Source organism: Mus caroli, unplaced genomic scaffold, assembly GCF_978045245.1.
Source record: "Mus caroli unplaced genomic scaffold, Mus_caroli_1 scaffold_12, whole genome shotgun sequence".
NCBI classification, from domain to species: Eukaryota; Metazoa; Chordata; class Mammalia; order Rodentia; family Muridae; genus Mus; species Mus caroli.
In genome coordinates this window covers 65,803,148-65,826,147 of record NW_028227267.1, presented here as the reverse complement: position 1 = coordinate 65,826,147, position 23,000 = coordinate 65,803,148, and the positions used below count along the sequence as shown (strand labels likewise).

The 23,000-nt window shown below is 49.1% G+C and overlaps 2 protein-coding genes across 3 annotated transcripts in view; both read left to right on the top strand.

The window, feature by feature from the left end:
• The window catches only part of Chmp7 (charged multivesicular body protein 7), a 14,007-nt gene extending 11,081 nt beyond the window's left edge, over nucleotides 1-2,926 (top strand). The window contains exons 6-10 of the mRNA XM_021181607.3: nucleotides 52-171; nucleotides 422-520; nucleotides 734-794; nucleotides 1,223-1,405; nucleotides 1,620-2,926. Coding sequence (XP_021037266.1) covers nucleotides 52-171; nucleotides 422-520; nucleotides 734-794; nucleotides 1,223-1,405; nucleotides 1,620-1,672 — 516 coding nt within the window. The 3' untranslated portion in view covers nucleotides 1,673-2,926. The remainder of the gene's footprint in view (nucleotides 1-51; nucleotides 172-421; nucleotides 521-733; nucleotides 795-1,222; nucleotides 1,406-1,619) is intronic.
• R3hcc1 (R3H domain and coiled-coil containing 1) lies at nucleotides 2,174-23,000 on the top strand. 2 transcript variants are annotated; one of them, XM_021181606.3, is made up of 9 exons: nucleotides 2,174-2,339; nucleotides 12,625-12,764; nucleotides 13,089-13,216; nucleotides 13,586-13,723; nucleotides 14,368-15,112; nucleotides 16,100-16,272; nucleotides 20,212-20,282; nucleotides 21,631-21,726; nucleotides 22,702-23,000. In XM_021181606.3, the coding sequence occupies exons 1-9, from the start codon at nucleotides 2,174-2,176 to the stop codon at nucleotides 22,833-22,835; spliced, it is 1,791 nt and encodes a 596-aa protein (XP_021037265.1). In that variant the 3' UTR covers nucleotides 22,836-23,000. The 2 variants fall into 2 exon arrangements, with proteins under 2 accessions (XP_021037265.1, XP_021037264.1); XM_021181605.3 differs by lacking the exons at nucleotides 2,174-2,339; nucleotides 12,625-12,764 and adding an exon at nucleotides 4,965-5,003.

Sequence of the window (23,000 nt, the reverse complement as noted above, 5' to 3'; positions counted from 1 at the left end):
CTGCTCTGTGGCCTACCATGTCCCACCCCGATCTGTTTTCATACCCGCCAGGCACTGAGGTCTCTCAAGGCCAAGCAGAGGACAGAGAAACGCATTGAGGCCCTGCATGCCAAGCTGGACACTGTTCAAGGCATCCTGGATCGCATCTATGCCTCCCAGACTGATCAGATGGTAGCCACTCCCCTCCGTGCCCTCTGGTCCCAGTCTCCCACACTGCAGCTCCCTCCCTTGTGGTCTGCTGTTTCAGGGAGTCCTGGGTTCTTCTAGGGTGTGGCTGGGTTCTCTTTCTTGTTGGGAAGTTTAACTTCTCTGGGTGTAAGGTGAATTAACCTTGGGTGGCCAATGCCCGAAGCCAGCTTTGGAGACGAAGCAAGGTTTTATTTTGACAAACATTGCACAGATAATTTGGCCTTCTCTTTAGGTTTTTAATGCCTACCAAGCTGGTGTGGGAGCCTTGAAACTCTCCATGAAGGATGTCACAGTGGAGAAAGCGGAGAGCCTTGTGGATCAGATCCAGGAGGTACAGGGGCCTGGGAGGGTCCATGAGAAAGGAGTTGTAGAGCCCGTGGTTGACTTACTTCAAGCCTCTTTTCCAAACTTGATGCAGCCTTATATTCCTGAAAGGAACCATTCCTTGACTATCAGATCTCTGTAACCCTGGACATTTCCCTTACAGGCTTTGAGCTGCCCAGAGCCACCATTTCCTTCAGAGCTTTGTGTTTGTGTCTTACAGCTGTGTGACACGCAGGATGAAGTTTCTCAGACGCTGGCTGGCGGGGTAACCAATGGTTTAGGTGAGTTGTCAAGGAGACTCTTCCCTCCTTTCTGAGAGACCTTGGTCCCTGGGCCAGGACAGGTCTGATCATGAACTTGGCCCCTCTCTGGGGCTCACCTGCATGGGTAGTTGGAGGGAATTAATGTTCTCTCCCTGACAGCTGTTCTGATGGTCCTCTTTACTCCATCTCCACACTGACAATGCTTCTGACTAGCAGTTCTCTCTTAGGCCAAAGGGAAGCAGGGCCAGGTTCCTAGGGTCAGTGGACCCTACCCATCTGACAGCCCAACTCTGCCTATAGAGAGAGCATCTGCCTGAGGGTACCCTTTGCCTCATGACTCATGCTGTCGGCCTGCAAAGGTGCTGCTGGCCAGGGAAAGCCAAGTGTCCTAGGCACATAGGTTCATCTCCTTCCTGGGGTTAACTTAAGCACCATCTCTCTCCCAGATTTTGACAGTGAGGAACTGGAGAAGGAGTTGGACATCCTCCTTCAGGACACCACCACAGAACCTTTGAACCTGCTCGAACCCCCCCAGGAGACGACGCTTTATACCAACAGTGTGCCTAAGCCTAGGATCTTGGATGCTGAACTTGAAGCTGAACTTGAGAAATTGTCCTTATCAGAAGGAGGTATGGAGTTGTTTCTCATATCCTAGATGTGTGACTCTGGCTGACAGAGGAGCCAGGCATAGAACTGACAGGTTCTATCCCAAGAACTCAGGTTGCCTGCCTCCTAAAACCCTGCAAGGGAGAGGTGGTCATGTACACAGAGAAGCAGATGTTCAAGCTCTGAGATGCTTTGGTTGTAGGACTTCGTGTTGAATGTTATCTTTTCTTCTCACAGGTTTGATCCCAAGCAGTAAATCTCCAAAAAGGCAATTGGAGCCAACTCTCTAAAGCCATTGCAGGAACTCAAGTGAAGGACCCTCATGTATCAGAGAGGCAGCCTTGCGTGTGTACATAGTTATTTAATGAGAAATACTGAGAAGTCGTTGGAAGAGGAGGGAAGAGCCACTTGGATGTATCTGGATGCTGCTGCTCACGCCAAGACAGATACAGCTCTGGAAGCCATGCTATGGAGGTGTGCTCCCAGTGATGTCATGGACCTACCTTCTCGTCTTTATAGTGCCACAATTTATACAGTTCTGTGTTTGACCAGTCGTCTTCATAGCCTGCAGTTCTTGCCATTGGCTCCGTTAGGTTTGTCTTCACCCACCAGCTTCATTTCAGCCAGTGAAGGTGAAAGGTTTGCAGCTCTGCCCATCTAAGCCAGCCCTATCTTCCACTCGTGAGGTCTTTAAACTGCTCCCCTAGCCTGTGCTTTATTGAGAATGGGAGTCAAACAAGTTTTATTCAGAGAGACCCAACAGCTGAGTCTGGAGAAACACTGTCCAGAAGATGTTTCTCTACATTCTTCGTCACAGTCTGGGTATTCGAGGCTCTGAATGGTTCAAGGTCATGGCAGTTTACAGGGTGGCTTATGTGATTGGGGGCCACAACCGCTTCCATCTTAGAAGTAGATCTGCTGATGGAGTGGGGGAAAGGGTTAATCTGTCTTTTCAAGGTGAGCATGAGAAACAAACTCTAGGCCCCGGGGTGTGAAAGAAGCCGGGTTCATGATTTGGCCCCATTATAAAGGATGTGTTTTCTGGAGCAAGCCCCAGGGCACCACATCACCCTCAACTGGCAGGCTCCCTCCCTGTTAGGATCTGGAAAGTACCTTATCTAGTCTAGTATCCACCACTCAGGGCAGGGGCCTGAGCCAGGATGTGCAATAGGAGGCAGGGCGCTGGCCTGCTGCATCTGCTGCGTGCTGCCTCCTGACGGCCAGCACATCTGTGCCTCCATGAACTGTAGGACAGGCAGAAGTAGATCTGAATGCTCTGGGGGGCAGCATGGAGAAGAGACATGACAGCCACACTGCCAGTCTGCTGCCCAGGGACGGTGGCTGCCTGGACCTCTTTGCATTGCCCCTCCTGCTTGAAGTGAGATGAGCAGAGGGGAGAACTTTGCCTCAGGCCAGGAGCACGAATCATTGTTCAACGAGTCTCTCCCACTCGGCTTTGGCAATGGAAATAGCTGGGGGTGAAGAAAAACAATCACTATTTTTTCTTTTTTAATCTGGTAAATAATTAAAAGAGAAAAACACCAGGTTTTGTTGTTGTCTATTCTTAGCTGGTGTCAAGTTTTCCTTTTTCTTTTCATTTGTTTGTTTATTTGAGCTAGGGTCTCATGTAGCTGAGACTGGCCTTGAATTCTTTTTTTTTGTTTTTGTTTTTCGAGACAGGGTTTCTCTGTATAGCCCTGGCTGTCCTGGAACTCACTTTGTAGACCAGGCTGGCTTGAACTCAGAAATTCGCCTGTCTCTGTCTCCCAAGTGCTGGGATTAAAGGTGTGCGATGTGTATCTCAGGCTGGCCTCGAACTCCAGATCCTCCTGCCTCTGCCTCCTTCAGCAAATCCTACTGGCCTGCACCACCAAAACTGGCTTGAGTTCTTTTATTTTTTTTAATTAGATATTTATTTACATTTCAAATGTTGTCCCCTTTTCCTGGTTTCCCCTCCGAAACCCCCCCTACCACCAGCCCCCCAAACCCCACCCCCCCTCTTGAATTCTTGATCCTCTGGCTTTTCCACTTAAGTGCTGAGATGGCAGCTGTGTAGCACTGTGCCAATGTCTTATTCTTTCTTGTTTCCCGAAGCCCCACATGTATCCACATGTCTTTTTCTGCCCGGGGCCTCTGAAAAACTGTGGAGTAGCAGGATAACAGCCTGGGCTGCAGGGAATCCTGCCAGAGTGAGGTCTCCCTCCAGCCCTGGGCTGTGCTATTGACTGTACTATTGTCTCCCAGGTTTACTCCAGCCTGAGAGTGACTCTGCTCATGTGATAGCTCCGTAGCTTAGCACCAGCGATTTCTCTGGCCACTCTGCACGCTGTCTCCTGTGCCTGTGGAGGAAGGAGGCATTGAAGCTGAGAGCAGTCAGCAGGCCAGGTCTGCCTGAGTCTGCAGCTCCAGTGGAGCTAGCTTGTGAACCAGCCAGGTATAAGGAGCATTAGCCAAGAAGCCGCAGGGACAGTTCTATACTATTTAAGAGCCAGGCAGTGGTGGCCACGCACGCCTTTATTTCCAGCACTGCAGAGGCAGAGGGTTTTTGAGTTCGAGGCCAGCCTGGTCTACAGAGCGAGTCCCAGGACATCCAGGGCTACACAGAGAAACCCCATCTGGAAACAAAGAATTTAAGAGAAGCAGCCTCAGGAGAACCTACAGGCCCAGAGTGAGTCTGGAAGGCTGGCACTGATTGCTAAGGGATGTAGAGAGGTAGGGTGGAGGGCTGATGGACATGTCAGATGGGGACCACCGGAAGGGTCTAGGTTTAGTGAGCCCCTCGCCCAGTTTTGCATTGCACTTTGTCTCTTGCTATTTGAGCCACTGAGCAGTCCTCACCTAGCACCTGCCGCAGAGCACTGAGACATGGTTTAGCTTCTCTAGTTCACTACGAACCTGTGTGTGCTGCTGTCTTAGTTTTCAATCCTATAGTCTGTGACTTAGCAAGGTCTGCCAGGCTTTTGTCTTCTTCCTGGGCTGTGGTTAAAAAATAGAAAATTTCAGCCAGAGTGTCCCATTGAAGCAGCATGTCCTACCTGGACAGGAGCCTTAGGCCTCCCCTCCCCCCGAAGTGGGGTGAAACTAGAACATGATGAGGGCAAAGAGACTCTGCTGACACTGGCTGTGTGACACTGGCCAATTAGTCCTATATATATATTTATATGTGAGTGGGTATGTATACATGCATGCAGGTGCCCACTGAGACCAGAAACATTTGCTGTCCTGAAGCTGGAGTTCCAGGGAGTTGTAAGCCACCTGATAGGGGTGCTGGTAACTGAACTCGGGTCTTCTTCAATAGCAGTACCCACTTTCAACTGCTTGACACCACCCTAACTGTGTGTCAAGACTAAAGGAGCTGAATGAGACAGTGGTACAGATGCCAGGAAAATAAACCTGGGTTCACACAGTCCGTGGCTGGCCTCAAATTGACGATCCCGCTGCCCTGTCTTCCTATATGTTGGGATTACAGACAAGTAATAAATACCACACCCTGTTTACTCTGGTCCTTTAAGAAGGCCTAGAACCCAGGCTAGGCTGGGGCTGTGGTCTCCTAGGAACTGAAGGGATGACAACAACAACAAACCATCTGCGATTTTGATGATAGCTACAGAAGGCAGACAGGTAGAGCAGGGAATGGTGAATTTGGCGTTGACTTCTCCCTCCGGCCCCTCTCGCTTTCCCACATTTACCCTCTCTCTACAGCTTTCCTGATTCCTGCTGTTGTGTTTTGAATATGAAGTGTCCCCCCCCCACAGGTTCATATTTGAACACTTGTTGCCCAACTGACAGTACTGGTTTGACAGACTCTGTAACCTATAGGACATAGAGCCTTCCAGGAGGAAATGGGTCATTAGGGGCGGGCCTTGTGGGTTTATAGACCAGTCCCACTTCCTGTTTTCTGTCTGCTCTCCAACAGTGACTGGCTTCCCATGCTTATACTCCCTGCTTTCCCTGCCATGAGGGATGGACACCTTCTTAAAGTATAAACCGAAACCAACTGTCTGAGTTAGGGTTTTACTGCTATGAACATATACCGTGACCAAGGCAACTCATAACAACATTTAATGGAGCTGGCTTACAGGTTCAGAGGTTCCGTCCATTATCACCAAGGTGGGAACATGGCAGCATCTAGGCAGGCATGGTGCAGGAGGAGCTGAGAGTTCTGCATCTTCATCTGAAGGCTGCTAGTGGAATACTGACTTCCAGGCAGCTAGGATAAGGGTCTTAAAGCCCACTCCCACAGTGACACACCTACTCCAACAAGGCCACACCTGTTCCAACAGGGCCACACCTTCTAATAGTGCTGCTCCCTGGACTGAGCATATACAAACCATCACATTCCACTCCCTGGCCCCTATAGGCTTGTTCAAACATATGAGTCTATGGGAGCCATACCTATACATAGCATAGTGCAAAAATACATTTAGTCCAACTTCCAAAGTCCTCATAGTCTTTAGCAGTCTCAATAATGTTAAAAGTCCAAAGCATCTTCTGACAGTCATCCAGTCACTTAACTGTAATCCTTAAAGCAAGACAGGAAACCAGCTGGGCAAACTCCAAACTCTGCATCTCCATGTCTGATGTCAAAGCGATCTGTCAGGTCTCCAACTGCTTTTTCGTTTTGGTGAACTGCAACAAATGTCTTTCTCCTTGCCTGGTTTCACTCCCTGTAGGCAGCTTTCCTCAGCAGTTAGCCCATGGCTCTGGCATCTTGAATATCTTGAGGTCTTCAAGGCAACTTCAATGTTACAACTTCTTGTTTCAATGTCTGGGATCCACACATGATTTGGGCTCCTCCAAAGGGCTAGTGTCACTTCTCCAGTTCTGCCCTCTGTAGCACTAAACTCAGGTTGATCCATTCCACTGCTGCTGTTGTTCTTGGTAATCATCCCATGGTATTGGCATCTCCAATATCTCTGCTGCATCAAGGCTTCACCAATAGCCTCTCAGACTCTCTTCATGGTGCTAAGCCTCAACTCCTTTGCATGACCCCTTCAGTCTTGGCCATCAACTGCAACTGAGGCTGCACCTTCACCCATGGCCTTCTATGGCCTCTCTCACAATGTTGAGCCTCAGCTACTCTTCATGACCCCTTCATGGTGACTCTTACACATTGTCAAGTACAGCTGCAGCATGAGGTACAACCTGGGCTATTTCTGGAACACAGCTTCTTTGTGCTCCCAGAAAACATTTCCCAGAAGATTTCACCTCAGTGATGCTGGTCTTTTTCTAATCACTACTAATTTCTTAGTTCCAGCTAACCAGCATCAATTGTCCCCGTAATCCTTTCTATTCTGGACTCTAAAGCCAGAGCCACGTGGCCAAAGCTGCTGAGTTCTGCTGCTTGGTGGGACTGGAACATGGTCCTCTCATTCTATTACATTATCACCAGCTTTCTGTTTTCCAACTGCTTCACTGCCTAAGCTTGGCTGTCCTGGAACTTGTTCTGCAGACTGACTTTCAACTCCGAGATCTGCATGCCTGTCTCCTAAGTACTAGGATTAAAGGTGTGGTCCACCAAGCCTGGATTTAAGTTTTTCTTCACCTAGCTAGAATTTGCTCTGTTCTAGACTGGCCTTGAACTCAGAGATCTGCTTGTCTTTGCCTCCTAGAATTAAAGGTTTATACTACCATGCCTGGACCTAAATTTAGCTGGGTGGGATCTTGCCCCAAGGTCACTACTCCCTTAATTCAATTTAATATCCTTGAACACAGGATTCAGCTCCATTTCACTTCCTGGTTCCCCTTTAATACACAAACCATGTATTTTGTAATTTTTCCTTTCTCAACTTGCTCCTTTTTATTAAAATGCTCTTCATAAGAGTGAACTTTAGTTACCACACAGAATTTACATCAGGCTGTTTCAAGACTTCTTTTTTCAAAGCAATTAATCTAAATCTCTTCACTTTAGCCTCAGGCAGACACTTCAGACAATGGCAAAAAGCAGCCACATTCTTCCCCCAAATACCACAAAAACAGTCTCTAGGCCACTAGAATTCTTCTCCACTGAAACCTCCTGGGCCAGGTCAGCACAGTTCAAATCACTCACAGCAACAAAGTCTTCCATATTCCTTTTAGGATAGCCCATTAAGCCTCACTTAAACCATTCCAGTGTTTTCCAAATCCATATTCTTCCAAACAAAAACATGGTCCGTCCTAACCCAGCAATACCCCAGTTCCTGGTACCAACTTCTATCTTAGTTAGGGTTTTACTGTTGTGAACAGACACCATGACCAAGGCAAGTCTTATAAGAACAACATTTAAGAGCCGGGCGTGGTGGCGCACGCCTTTAATCCCAGCACTCGGGAGGCAGAGGCAGGTGGATTTCTGAGTTCGAGGCTGGCCTGGTCTACAAAGTGAGTGCCAGGACAGCCAGGGCTACACAGAGAAACCCTGTCTCAAAAAACCAAAAAAAAAAAAAAAAAAAAGAACAACATTTAATTGGGCTGGCTTACAGGTTCAGAGGTTCAGTCCATTATCACCAAGGTGGGAACATGGCAGTGTTCAGGCAGGCATGGTGCAGGAGGAGCTGAGAGTTCTGCATCTTCATCTGAAGGCTGCTAGCAGAATACTGACTTCCAGGCAGCTAGGATGGTTGTCTCAAAGCCCACTCCCACAGTGACACACCTGCTTCAACAAGGCCAAACCTACTCCAAAAGGGCCACACCTTCCAGTAGTTCCACTCCCTGGACTGAGCATATACAAGCCATCACACAAACTCTTTCTCCCTAAGTTCTCCTTGCTAAGTGCACAAAGGTGCTGGGTCACAGCAAACAGAAAATAATAAATAATCTGCTGTGTCACCACTACCCTGTTTCTGGGGACCATCTCTTGCCTACAAGTATTTCATAACCGACTTCCTTAGATTTAAGGGTTAAAAAAGTATTCTGCGATGAATATGGGTTTTTAAAATAGATTTTAAAATATGTTCGCGCGCACGCGTGTGTGTGTGTGTGTGTGTGTGTGTGTGTGTGTGTGTGTGTGTGTGTGTACGTGCCTCAGGCCACAGGCAGAGCTCGGAAGACAGTTTGGGATAGTCAGTTCTTTCCTTTTGTGGTGTGGGTTCCAGTGATCAACTCTGGCTGTCAGACTCTGCAGCGAACACCTTAAACTACTGAGTCATCTCTTGAGACTTCAATGATAATTTAGTTTCATCCACATGCACATACAGGTACAAGCGCACACACACCCCCCCCCACAAAAACACTATACCAATACCACAAACCTCCTTGCATAAACAGGTACATACACATCCAAATTTGATCTCATCAAAAATTTACTGTTTGTATTGTCAGTGTGTGTGTGTGTCTGTGTGTATACATGTACAGATCTGTAAAGAACAAAGGTCAAACAAGTTTTTCTTCAATCATTCCACCTTGGTTTTTGTTTGCTGTGTTTATGATTTATTTGTTTTTATTTTATGCTCGTCGGTAGTCTGCCTGCTCGCCTGTGTGTGTGAGGGTGTCAGATCGCCTGGGTGTTTGTGAGGCTGACACGTTGGTGCTGGGAACAGGTCCTCTGGAAGAGTAGACCATGCTCTTGCCTGCTGAACCATCTCTCCAGCCTTTCCACCTTGTTTTTGGAGACAGGGTCTGTCACTGAACTTAGCTGACTGATTCAGGGAGCCTGTTCACCTAGTGAGAACCAGATATCTTCTTGTCTTCACCCCGCCCTCCCACTGCTAGGATTACAGTGCTTATCATGTGGGCTCTGGGGGTCCAGGCTTAGGTTCTTATGCTTATCCAGTAAGTACTTTACCAAACGAACTGTCTCTTCAGCCCCTCCCTCCTTTTGATAAAGCCTCTAAGGTCCCATCATGGATCTGATGATCAATCAAAGGTTCTTCATATGCCAAAGTCCGACATCAATCTAAAACTCCTGCAGGAAGTGGGTGGTGGTGGCACACGCCTTTAAGGCCAGCCTGGTCTACAGAGCGTGTTGGGTATAGCCAGGACTATACAGAGAAACCATGTCTCAAAAAAGGCAATACAGAAATAAAGAAGTAAATAAACAAACAAGCCCCAGCATGTGCCGAGTGTGGTGGTATATGTCTTTAGGAGGTAGAGGCAAGCAGATCTGTGCATATTTGAGGCCAGCTTGATCTACATCGTGCGTACCAGGCCAGCCAAGACTACACAGTGAGACCCTCAAACAAAACAAAACAAAACAAAACAAAACAAAACAAAACAAAACAACAAAAGCACTTTCTGCATGAGTTGAAGGCATAGAGCCTTTTCAAGGCATAGCACTAAGACAGGAGTACACCACCAAGGAGGCCATCATTATATTCTTATCAATAAAGAAAGAAAAAAGTGGGACTGGTTAATAGTTCGTGTAAGAGAAAGAAGTGGAGAACACCAGGCCAGGAGGGGAGAAATCTGCTTTTGCCATGGTGACAAATTGTCAGCTCCATGTCCTGGACTAGGCCCCGTTAGAGGAAAGAAAACGCAGGGGTTTTGTGGGTTTTACTATAAGGCCTTAGAGGTGAGCTGTGCATGACAGATTGCAGGGGTCTTTGAGCTCCAGCACTTTGTCCCTTCCACCTCAGGCCAAGCAGGAGCGCTCCACATGTTCCTGTGTGGCTGCAGGTTTGACACTACCTATCCACACCACAGTGTATAGAATTTTCTGGCTGTCTTAGTCAGGGTTTCTATTCCTGCACAAACATCATGACCAAGAAGCAAGTTGAGGAGGAAAGGGTTTATTCGGCTTACACTTCCATGCTGCTGTTCATCACCAAAGGAAGTCAGGACTGGAACTCAGACAGGTCAGGGAGCAGGAGCTGATACTGAGGCCATGGAGGGATGTTCTTTACTGGCTTGCCTCCCCTTAACTTTTTTTGTTCCCTTAAAATTGCACAGACATTATTCGATTTTGTTCTGGTATATTAATTGTTAGAGAAATGTACAAGGCATTCAATCCCCCCTCCCTTGGCTTCTATCTAAATATATACATATGTATATGTATATATAATATACATGTATATATATATATGTGTGTATATATGTGTATATATACATATAAAATGTTACATATAAGTTTACAACCTTAAAAATTATTTTATTTTAGCCGTGGTGGCACACGCCTTTAAACCCAGCACTTGGGAGGCAGAGATAGGCAAATTTCTGAATTCGAGGCCAGCCTGGTCTACAAAGTGAGTTCCAGGACAGCCAGGGCTACACAGAGAAACCCTGTCTCGAAAAACCAAAAAAAAAAAATTATTTTTTATTACATGTATATGTGTACATGTGTAGTGCAGGTACCTATGAAGACCAGAGATCCCCTGGAACTGGAATTACAGGTAGCTGTGAGCAGCATAATGTGGGTCCTGGGACCTAAACTCAGGTCCTCTGCAAGTGCTGTATGTGCTCTTAGCCCCTGAGCCGTCTCTCCAACACCAAAGCAATGGTTTGTTTATTATTTTCTGGAACATCATTTTAATCTATAGATTCATCTCTTTTGTTTAAAGAAAATGTCTTTTTTTTCTTTTTTAATACTTTCTTAGGTATATTAATTATCAATTTATGGATTTCTGGTATTTGTAGTGTGTGTGCACGTGTGCATGTGCGTGTGTGCGTGAGTGCGTGTGTGTGTGTGTGTGCGCTGTAGATGTTGGTATGCACGTTCAGGGCAAGCATGTGGCCAGGGGACAACCACAAGAGCCCATCCTCAGGCACCTTCCAGTTTATGATCTGTTTTAGTTTCTCTCTTCCTCTCTTCCTTTCCTTCCTTCCTTCCTTCCTTCCTTCCTTCCTTCCTTCCTTCCTTCCTTCCTTCCTTCCTCCCTCCCTCCCTCCCTCCCTCCCTCCCTTCTTTCTCTCTCTCTCTCTCTCTCTCTCTCTCTCTCTCTCTTTCTTTCTTTCTTGGTTTTTCGAGACAGGGTTTCTCTGTGTAGCCCTGGCTATCCTGGAACTCACTCTGTAGATCAGGCTGGCCTCGAACTCAGAAATCCGCCTGCCTCTGCCTCCCGAGTGCTGGGACTAAAGGCGTGCGCCACGGCTGTCCAGATAACTTGTTTTTCTTTTCGTTTCTCGGTGCTTTCAGTCTTGGAACTTCTATATCTTCCTGGTGATCTGACCCTTTTACCATGGTATACAATTCCTTGGTGTCACATGGTTAGGTCCTGGACCTTATTCCTGCCTTCTTCCCTGACCCCCACCCACTCCAGCAGGAGCCAAGGAGCTGAGTGCAACCCCATGTGGCTTGGATCAATCCTTAATCTTTCAATCATGCCTCCTATGTGGGGTAAAATTCTAGAAGATACCAGCTTCTCTCAGACTGAGTTCACCTAGTCTTATTGTGTTTTCTGCTTCTGTGCCGGACTTCTGATCACCGTGTCAATACTCGGATCACCGTGTCAATACTCGGATCACCGTGTCAATACTCGGATCAAAGGTGTTGAGTCTTAGTCATAGCATATCTATAAGCATTGGTTTGGCAAGCACACTAGATCTGGGTTTTGATACTCAACTCTAGTCAGCATATTAGTGGCTACTGGACCTAGTGGCCCACTTTGGCCCAACTTGGGTCTCTGTGTGACAAGAGACCTTTGCAGGTCTCTCATTGAGATGATATAGGGGACAGATTCTGGATACAGTGTTTAGAAACGTTTACAGAGATGTATGATTGTTTTGTCTGCTTGTATATATATATATGCACCATCTGTTTGCTCAAGGAGTTCAGAAAAGAGTGTTGGATCCCTTGGAATTGGTGTTACTGATGGTTCTAAGCCACCCTGTGGGTGCTGGGATCTGAGCTTAGGTTGCCTCAGGAGCAATATTATTAACAGCCCAGTCAATTTTCCAGCCCCATAAAAAAAGATTTAGTTACTTGTTTGGGTGTGCACCAAATTTGTGTCCGAGTGCTGATGTCACTGGGACCTGAAACCAGAGAGCAGTTCCCCTTCTTAATTCCTAAATCATCTCCGCAGCTCCAGCCTCCCGCTCTTACTTCTTTCTTCCTCCATTAGGTACCTGGTCAAAGGAACCTAAAATTAGAAATATATAATGTCATCACGATCTAGCATGTAGTAGCTGTTCACACGTGTCGGCAGAACTTAATTGGTTCTAGAAGACAAAAGTACTATCTGACTTTGGAATCAGAGCCACTTTTGACTTGTGTAACTCTAGACAAGTCATATCACCTTTTCGGGTCTCTATTTTCCCAAGAGAATAATTGCTTAGTTGCTTCTTTGAGGGAACCCAAGGCGTTTGGGTTAGAGCAGCTCTAGCCCTGCCCCAGCTCTTTACAAGAACACGCCCCTCTGCGGCACGCGCAATATCTCCTCCCGGCCGCACGATGGCGCTAATTCCGCTGGGAAGAAGGGGACGCTCAGGCTCTTGGGGACCCTGAGCGCGGCGGCAACTTTCCGAGCTGCCGCGGTGAGTGTTGAGGGTGTTGGGTGTTTCCTCCGGGGATCGCGAAAGGGAAGGACGACTGAGTGTTGTGGGACGGTTTCAGCGGGCTGCGCCCGAGAACTGAAAAGCCCGGGTATCATGCGGCGAGACGAGGGGGTGCTGGGAGCAGGGAATCCAGCCTGGCTCTGGACGTGAGCGCACTCGGCTCCACACTCATGCGCCTTCCATCCCGCTCCACAGTGGTCAGGGCTGCGAAAGTCTCCAAAGTCCTTGCTGCAGGGACACTTGGGGCTGTGGGCGGCCTCTGGGCCCATATTCTGATCCCGGCCTTGTCCACCGCTCCTACAGGCTCTGCCATCTGTCACCCTGGCCCTTCTCTGCTTGGACGGTGTCTTCCTCTCCTCGGCCGAAAATGACTTTGTCCACCGGGTCCAAGAGGAGCTCGATCGTTTCCTGCTGCAGAAGCAGCTATCCAAGTACGGGGAACGAGGGAGTGGCTTTTAATGCCAGGATAGGCATGGTTTGCCCCTCCCCCAGGTTCTGTGCCCAGGTAACTGGCTGGTCCACTGGAAAGGCCCTGCCTTTAGCCTCTGCCGACTTGCCCAGCCACACCTTTCCTTTGTATCACTGCATCACCCCACTCAGGCAGAAGTGCTCACTTTCTTTGAGATGATGGGAACTGTAGCTCCCTTTGATGATCTACTTTGCAATTAGGCAGGGACCTGCTTGGGCACAGTGAGCCTGGTGTTAAAGCCACCATAAACCTGGGAGCGGCCTGGGTGGGAATCGGGTGTGGGGTGAACCCGCGGTCTCAAGCTTATTATTCCCATTTGGTTCCTACGCAGGGTCCTACTTTTTCCCCCAGTCTCCAGCCGCTTGCGGTACCTGATCCATAGAACAGCGGAGAATTTTGATCTTTTGAGCAGCTTCTCTGTTGGGGAGGGCTGGAAAAGGAGGACAGTCATCTGTCACCTAGACATCAGGTGAATTTGTCCTACTGCTTTGGAGGGTTCTCAGCAGCTGTGTGTGTGTGATGATTGGACTAGCTGGCTAGCCAAGGAGGGTAGAGTTTGGTAGGAGCCAGGGCCACAGTCACAGTTGCCTTTTGCTTCATCAGGGATGCAACTGACTTGGCTAAATCAGCTGTTCCTGTTGGGCCAAAGAAAATATAGTGCACACAAGCAGTTGGGCTAGTAAGGGTGGGTCTATACCCCTGTCGTCTTTGTGAGCGCGTTCTCCAGAGAGACCTTGGTACAGGGCATGAACGTGTCGGCCTATAGCCATCCTTATTGCAATGTGCATCTCATAGGATGGATATCTTATCACTGTGACTCTGGTTCTAATAACAGCTCCTTAATGCAAATATTATCCTTGTTTATCGTGAAACCCAAGATTCAGCACCCATCGATTTGATTGTAGTAGTCACCCGGGAGCTCCTTTGGGTGTGTCAGGGATGGCACTTGCCTTTGCCACTGTGCCTCTGTAAGAGATTGTTTTGAGGGTCATTTTGGTTGTGACTTTTGCTTAATGCTGACTTGACAGTGTCATGCCTGAAATGATAGGTGGCCCCAGTAGGCCATTTTGCTGTAGACCCAAACATGCCCTGAAATTCTTGTTCCTGCTCCAGAGTACCCAGTTCAGATGGCCCCTCTGGTCCCTGCCGCCCTCCTGCCTCCCATCCCAGCAAGTACCGTGGTCCTCGGTATACCTCACATCAGGGAGCAGCTGCTGGTCCCCGAGGTGCTCCAGCTGGACGCTGGCATCGTGGACGGAAGCCGGATCAGCCTCTGTATGTGCCCCGGGTGCTACGCAGGCAAGGTGGACCGGTGGCACCCTCCATCCCAGGCATCAAGGGAGAGGACCCAGCTGGTGGAGTGTCAGAAGAAGAGCCTAGAGAGGCTGGTGCTGGAGACGCTGAGGCTGATCAGGGAATTGCCATGTTGGTGACTCAAGAACTCCTGAAGAGCCCCGACCCAGGCCATGCAAATGAGCCACAGATGGGGTTGGGTGACACGGAGCCCTCTGAGAATCCTGAAAAGGAACAAGGGGCTGAGACAGCCGTGCAGCAGGGGTCCAGCGCACAACTGGCCGTGGAGGAGGAAAATAGGAGTCATGGGATGCGGAGCCTGGTGGACCAAGAGGAGGAGAAGATAGAGGGAGAGGAGGAAGAGAAGGTGGACGAGAAGGACGAGGACACAGGCAAGCAGAAAGAGAGGGTCGATGAGGAGGAAGAGAAGACTGACGCGCAGAATGGGAAGGTGGATGCGGAGGGAGAGAGGATGGATGAAGGTGAAGACAAGGTGGATGGGGAGGAAGAGGACGAGGATGATGCCGATGCTGACCACGACGATTTCAGTGAGCTGCTGCAGGAGGTGATGAGGCTCTTGAGCCCAGAAAAGGGAGGGCGGAGGTGAGGTGGGTGTGGCCTCGGGTTATGGGAGAAGTGCCTTGGGGTGGAGGTGATGGGGGAATGCGGTTGTGAGTTAATGGGATGTGTATGATGGCTCAGCCCTGGGTGTTGGGTAATAGGAATCCATCGGGGGAGTTCAGAGAAGGAATTGTGTATTTGGGTTCCAGCCCAACCTTTTAGGAGAAGCTTATGCCTAAGCTTAAAGTCTGTTTAAGCTTAAAGGTAATATACACATCACAAGAGAGTAGAGACCGTCTGAGCAGGTACTTCTGTCAGTTGGAGAAAACTAGCCTCCTGCCCGGAGCTTTGCCTGAGGCATTGGATTTCTGGGAACCATGTGCCTGCCCTTTAAGTTGACTTTGGATCAGTTGGGAAGACGGGCATCTTCGGTTGCTGCTTTATATGTAGTCTTTGAGAATATTACATTTTTAGTAAGGATCCTGAAGATAATGGCTTTGTCCAACTCCTTTTTTTTTTTTTTTTTTTAAATAGGCTATGCAGTTTTAAGCAAACTACTTAACCCTCTGCCCCTCCGTGTCTATCTGAAGAGGGCGCATAGAGTGTACTTTTCTTTTTGGTTTTTCGAGACAGGGTTTCTCTGTGTAGCCCTGGCTGTCCTGGCACTCACTTTGTAGACCAGGCTGGCCTCGAACTCAGAAATCCACCTGCCTCTGCCTCCCGAGTGCTGGGATTAAAGGCGTGCGCCACCACGCCCGGCTTAGAGTGTACTTTTCAAGATGAGGTGGAACCCGGTGGGCGCAGTTGTCAGTCATCTAGTGGGGACTCCAGAAAACCAAATACGCTCCCCTAAAACATCCACAGTCTGAGCAACCAAGCTGCCACACCCAGATCCCTACCGAGCAGACTGTCCCCCAGACCTGTCATTTTGGAAAGCATAGGCGGGGCCCTGTGTGCCCCTTGTCAAAAAGGTCTGTCTGTTTGCTCCCAGATCACAGCCAACCTGACCGAAAAGGAGATTAAAATAGAGAAGATCCACCTGGACACATCCGCCTTCACAGAAGAGCTGCCCGGGGAGAGGGACTTGACCCACCTGGTGGAGATCTATGACTTTAAGCCAACACTCAAGACCGAGGACCTGCTGGCCACTTTCTCTGAGTTCCAGTGAGTATTAAAGGTTGGGGAGCGGGGAGGCTGGGAGAAACAGGGATGGCCCTTTCCTGCTAGGAATGATTGCCTCCCTCAGAAAGAAGGCCTGGGATGTCTGTGCTTCTGGCTCAGGGCTGGGTCCGCCTGATGGCTCTGACTGAGGGAAGGGAAGGACCGGTGTTTGAGCACTGACATGTTCAAAAGCCCTAGACCTGGGCCAAGATCTGCATGTGCACACCCCTGCGGGAACCACTAGGCCTTCTGTCAGACTTAGGCCACAGCTATCCATACACCAGTGGGGCACTGGGTGTGCAGTAGCCTGAGGGTTTTCCTGGTATGACTATTTATGGGGCAGCTGGCTTGAGCAGTTCTGACATAGCATGGAGGGATACCCCTGGAGACCCGGTCTCTTGACTTCCCTGCATTCCCATGGGTCCAGTCTTCTGACAATTCTGTTTTTTTTTTTTTTTTTCTAATTTAAATTTTTTTCTTTTTCTTTTGTCATTGCTTTACCTGTGTGGGCTTTTTGAAGCCCCTTTCTGGGCCTGGTGAAGTGGCTCAGAGGTTAAGAGCACCCGCTGTTTGTCTTAATTAGGGTTTTACTGCTGTGAACGGACACCATGACCAAGGCAAGTCTTATAAAAGACAACATTTAATTGGGGCTGGCTTACAGGTTCAGAGGTTCAGTGTATTATCACCAAGGTGGGAACATGGCAGCATCCAGGCAGGCATGGTACAGGAGGAGCTGAGAGTTCTACATCTTCATCTGAAGGCTGCTAGTGGAATACTGACTTCCAGGCTCTAGGATAAGGGTCTTAAAGCCCATGCCCACAGTGACACACCTACTCCAACATGGCCACACCTTCTAATAGTGCTGCTCCCTGGGCTGAGCATATACAAACCATCACATTCCACTCCCTGGCCCCTATAGGCTTGTTCAAACATATGAGTCTATGGGAGCCATACCTATACATAGCATAGTGCAAAAATACATTTAGTCCAACTTCCAAAATCCTCATAGTCTTTAGCAGTCTCAACAATGTTAAAAGTCCAAAGTCTCTTCTGACAGTCATCCAGTCACTTAACTGTAATCCTTAAAGCAAGACAGGAAACCAGCTGGGCAAACTCCAAACTCTGCATCTCCATGTCTGATGTCCGCATGTCAAAGCGATCTGTCAGGTCTCCAACTGCTTTTTCGTTTTTGTGAACTGCAATAAATGTCTTTTCCTTGCCTGGTTCCACTCCCTGTAGGGCAGCTTTCCTCAGCAGGTAGCTCATGGCTCTGGCATCTTGAATATCTTGAGGTCTTCAAGGCAACTTTATTGTTACAACTTCTTGTTCCAATGTCTGGGATCCACACATGATCTTCTGGGCTCCTTCAAATGCTGCTTCTCCAGTTCTGCTCTCTGTAGCACTCTAAGCTCAGGTTGATCCATTCCACTGCTGCTACTGATCTTGGTGATCATCCCATGACGCTGGCATCTCCAATCCACTGGAGTCTTCCCACTGCGACTAGGCTTCACCAATAGCCTCTCATAGGCTCTCTTCATGGTGCCAAGCCTCAGCTCCTTTGCATGACCCCTTCAGTCCTGGGCCATCAACTGCAGCTGAAGCTGCACCTTCACCAATGGCCTTCCCTGGCTTCTCACAGTGCCACACCTCAGCTGCTCTTCATGACCCCCTCATGCGGTCAAACGCAGTACCACCAGGGTGACTCTTACACATTATCAAGTACAGCTTCAGCACGAGGTACATCCTTGGTTATTTCTGGAACACAGCTTCTTTGTGCTCCCAGAAAACAGTTTCCAGAAGATTTCAACTCAGTGGTGCTGGTCTCTTCTTAATCACCACTAACTTCTTAGCTCCAGCTAACCAGCATCAATTGTCCCAGTAGTGCCTTCTATTTTGACTCCAAAGCCAGAGCCACGTGGCCAAAGCTGCCGAGTTCTGCTGCTTGCAGGAGCTGGAACATGGCCCTCTTATTCTATTACATTATCACCAGCTTCCTCTTTTCCAGCTCCTTCACTGCCTAAGCTTGGCTGTCCAGGGAATTGCTCTGTAGCCTGACTTTGAACTCAGAGATCTGCATGCCTGTTTTGTAATTACTGGGATTAAAGGTGTGGTCCACTAAACCTGGATTTAAGTTTTTCTTTACCTAGAATTTGCTTTGTTCTAGCCTGGCCTTGAACTCAGAGATCTTCTTATCATTGCCTCCTGGGATTAAATGCTTGTCCTACCTTGCTTGGACCTAAATTTAGCTGGGTGGGATCTTGCCCCAAGGTCACCACTCCCTTAATTCAATTTAATATCCTTGAACACAGGATTCAGCTCCATTTCACTTCCTGGTGCCCCTTTAATATTTGAACCATATATTTTATATTTTTCCTTTTTCAGTTTGCTATGTTTGTTTAAAATACTCCTCATAAGACTTACCCAGACAACAAAGTCTATGATGGGTGTTTCTGGAACTTCCCTTGTCAATACAATTAATGAGTCTCTTCTCTTAGCTTCAGGCAGACTCTTCAGACTAGGGCAAAAAGTAGCCGCAGTCTTCACCAAAATACCACAGAAAGTCTCTAAGCCACATACTGAAATTCTTTTCCACGGAATTCTTTTGGGCCAGGTCTGCGCTCTCAGTAACAGGGTCTTCCATATTCCTACTAGGATAGCCCATTAAACCCCATTTAAACCATTCCAGTGTTTTCCAAATCCAATGTCCCAAAATCCATATTCTCCAAACAAAATCATGGTCAGGCCTATCACAGCAATACCCCAGTCTCCGGTACCAACTTCTGTCTTAGTTAGGATTTTACTGTTGTGAATAGACACCATGACCAAGGCAAGTCTTATTAAAGACATTTAATTAGGGCTGGTTTACAGGTTCAGAGGTTCAGTCTATTATCATCAAGGTGGGATCATGGCAGCATCTAGGCAGGCATGGTGCAGGAGGAGCTGAGATTTCTACATCTTCATCTGAAGGCCACTAGCAGAATACTCACCTTCATGCAGCTAGCATGAGGCTCTTATAGCCCACACCCACAGTGACACACCTCCTCCAACAGGGCTACACCCTCTAACAGTGCCACTCCTGGGGCCAAGCATATACAAACCATCCCACTGCTCTTGCAGACAAGCTGAGCTTGGGCCCCAGCATTCATGCAGTGACTCAGAATCATTGGTAATTCCAATTCTAGGAGCTCTGTGGGCACCAGGCACTCATGCGGTGCCCGTTTACACATGCAGCTGGCAAAACACTCATGCACAGAGAATAAAATATGTCTGATTAAAAGAAAAGGAAAGCCCCGTTCTCCCTGCCCCTCCCCCTCCCCCTGCTTCCTAGACTACCGTTACTTGTCCCCTGCACTTGTGCTGAAGGGATGGCTGAGGGGGTGGCACTTTTTCAACTCTAACTAGATGGCCACACAGGGCCACCACTGACCCCTTGCCAAATAAGGTAGTGCCACTGGCAGACCTGGGCCAGCCCAGAGCTGCCCCTAGCTTCTTCTGGGCCCAGAGTCCGTGGTGGTGTCTTGAGCAACAGGGAGAAGCCAACCAGAGCCATGTCCCCTCTGTGCTTGTCTCCTCTCCTACCACATAAGCCTTTCAGCTTTCTTATCCAGAGCCCATGTCCAGCCTAGCTGTGGCAAAGCTGCCGAAACTTTTTCACTCTTTGCCTAAATGAGCCTTCCAGTATTGGCCCCTTCTTTTCTAGATGCTGACTGGTGACCCACCTCACCTGTTTACAGGCTGACATTGGTCATTCTGAAGCTGACCTATAATGCTCTGGCGAGCCCACCAATGCTTCTCTCTTTAACGGAGGCTGTAGCTTTGTCTTGGGGTTCGAGTCGGAAGGGACCTTGCCTAAAGGATCCATGACCTAGTCTGCAGGATCCATGGGGAAAGGGTCTTGAGCATTGGCTTTTTATGAGCGACTGTGTCTTCTCCCCCATACAGAGAGAAGGGATTCAGAATCCAGTGGGTGGATGACACTCATGCTATCGGCATCTTTCCCTGCCCTGCCTCAGGTAAGGAGGCTTCCTGTTGGACTCTGCTCTGTGCACCTCTGAAATTCTTTTCCATGGAATTCTTTTGGGCCAGGTCTGCACTCTCAGTAACAGAGTCTTCTATATTCCTACTAGGATAGCCTACAATGCACCTCTCCATTGAGGGCAGAGGTGCCTGGGTTCCCTGGGCAGAGGGTTACCCTATGTCCAGACGTAGGCTACCATGAGCCCATGGGCTCAGCTCTCCAACAGCCTGAAACACAAGTCTGGATGCTGGGAGCTATAGCGTGGGAAGCTCAGGAAGTCTTTGGCCTTTTCTCTTTGTAACAGCACCTTCAGGCCAGAGGTATTAGGATCAGTGACATTTACTGAACATGGCATAGGCCAAACCATAGACCTTTCCCAAACTGACGCTGGTGCAAGCGTCTGGTGCTGTTGCTCAGGGTCACGGGTGTTTGGCAGAGCTTAGGCAGGTACAGTCTCGTTCAGTTTTCACTTCAGCCTCATGTGTAGGGCCATCACGCCCTCTCAGACAGAAGGCTGAGGTTTCCAGAATGCTGGGATCTATGTTGGATGACAAAGCTCTCACTGTGGAAGCTGAGTACCATGCAGCCAGTCCTCCTTGTCCCCTCCAGCCACCATCCCATGCTTGTGCCTGCTATTCCACAGTCACTGTGGAGATATTTATAAATAAGACCCTCCCATCCGGAACCACAAGTGCATATCAGAGCCTTCTGGGCATCAGAGCTGGGAGCACCCTACTTGGGTTTGGTCTGGTCCTTAGAAAGCCAGAAGTTGGGGGTGGGCAAGAGCAGGAGTGGTAGGGAGGGAGCCCTGGAAGGGAGATTGGGGGAAAAGGGCCAAGCGACCACTGAGGATCATGGGAGGATAAGCTGTGGCCAGGATAGCATTGGCTGCCTCCTGGGCCTGTAGGGTATAGCAAGATCAAGTCATGCCCCGGCCTCAGTTTCCTTGTCCATTTAACATATCTGCTAGGTCCTGATGTCAGGAGCACGTTGGCTCAGTATGGGTGGTCCCTGAGGCTCCTGGGGGCGGGGTTACGAGGAGAGTCTGGTTTAAGCTCAGGCAGAACCTGACCCTCCTGCTCTGAGGATCTGCATACCAGGCTGGGGCATCATCTGCCAGCACAGGTGGCAGTATCCCTCCCAGCCTCATACCGTTCTGTAGGGTTCTATAGGGATCGGGAGCAGGAGGAGAGAGTTTCAGCCTTACTGAGCTAGGGCCATGGGTGGTTGGGACCGGGTGTGAGAGTGACTATGGAAGTTTGGGGTGATGCATGCGCTCCAGGCCTCTGGGGGGGGTCTCACCTTGCACACAAGTCACCCCAGCTCTTGCCTCCCTTCTCCAGCACTCGAGGCATTGGCCAAGGATTTCTCCGTGCTCAAGATCCGCCCGCTCACACAGGGGACCAAGCAGTCCAAGCTGAAAGCCTTGCAGAGGCCAAGTAAGACAAAGCCGGCCCTTCTGCCTGAGGCTGCCTGTGCTTATGTTCAGTTTGATTCCCTTCGTCATCCTTCTGCTCTTCAAGAGCCTGGGCTACAGCAGTTAGTGGGGCTCAGCTTCCCCCACGCCTAGAGAGGGCCCAGGGTCAGCTACCATATATGTTTGCTCTCCAGTGCACACCTTATGGTCACTGATCTGGGAAAAGCCCAGCCTTCCTTCTAGAGGGCCATGGAGACTACTCTGTAAGGGTCAGAAGTGCTTGGGCCTGGATCTGCCTGAGATGGCACCTTGGTGACCTGTTTGACCTTGAGTGAGTCAGTACAGGAGCTAGATGACAAATGTCTGCCCTGTCTCTTTCCTCTTCCAGAAAGCATGCTGAGGGCTCTGAGGGGTCAGTTTTTATGATAGCAAAGATGGAACCCACAGAATGGACCCAGGGGATGCCTGCCAGAGCCATCCATGCCACCGCAAATGGTGACATGGCCGTGTTCTCGACTTCTTAGAAACAAGAAATATCTCCCCTCTTTTTTTTTTTTAAATTTATTTATTTATTTTATGTATGTGAGTATACTGTAGCTGTACAGATGGTTGTGAGCCACCATGTGGTTGCTGGGATTTGAACTCAGGACCTTCAGATGAGCAGTCAGTGCTGTTAACCACTGAGCCATCTCCCCAGCCTGAACTATCCCATTGGGCTGTCCAGTGATCCAGGAGTCCTATCCTGAGTGTTTCCTCTCAGAGGGTCTTAAGGAGCACCTCACCCCCACTGCACAGATGAACCAGGGTGACAGGAGGGGTAGGTTTATGTCAGATCCCACAGGGAGGCAGAAATATGGGCCTGGAGTCCTCCTGGATCCCTCTTACAAGCACCTGGCTGCTGTGGGCACAAGTGGGTCCCAGCCTCTGCAGCATTCCATTACACAAGGGCTCACTCTAGCCTTGAATCCACGTCCCACCCACTGGGTCTTCCTTTCAGAGTTCCTGCGACTATCGAAGGAGAGGCCGCAGACAGATTCGGCAGTGGCCCGCAGGCTGGTGGCCCGGGCCTTGGGACTCCAACACAACAGAAAGAAAGAGCTGCCTACTCCCCCAAGTCTTCTGCCATCTTGAGGCCCCGGGCCCAGCTCTCCGAATTAGACTGGGGCCCAGTACCACACGCCTTTACAGATACCAGGACAGCCCCTTTGATCTCTCTGGAGCTGCTATGGGGCACAGCAGGCTTTAGTTGGTCTGCTCTTAGAAATTGAGAAGAAATAAACATTTAAAGTTGGTGTA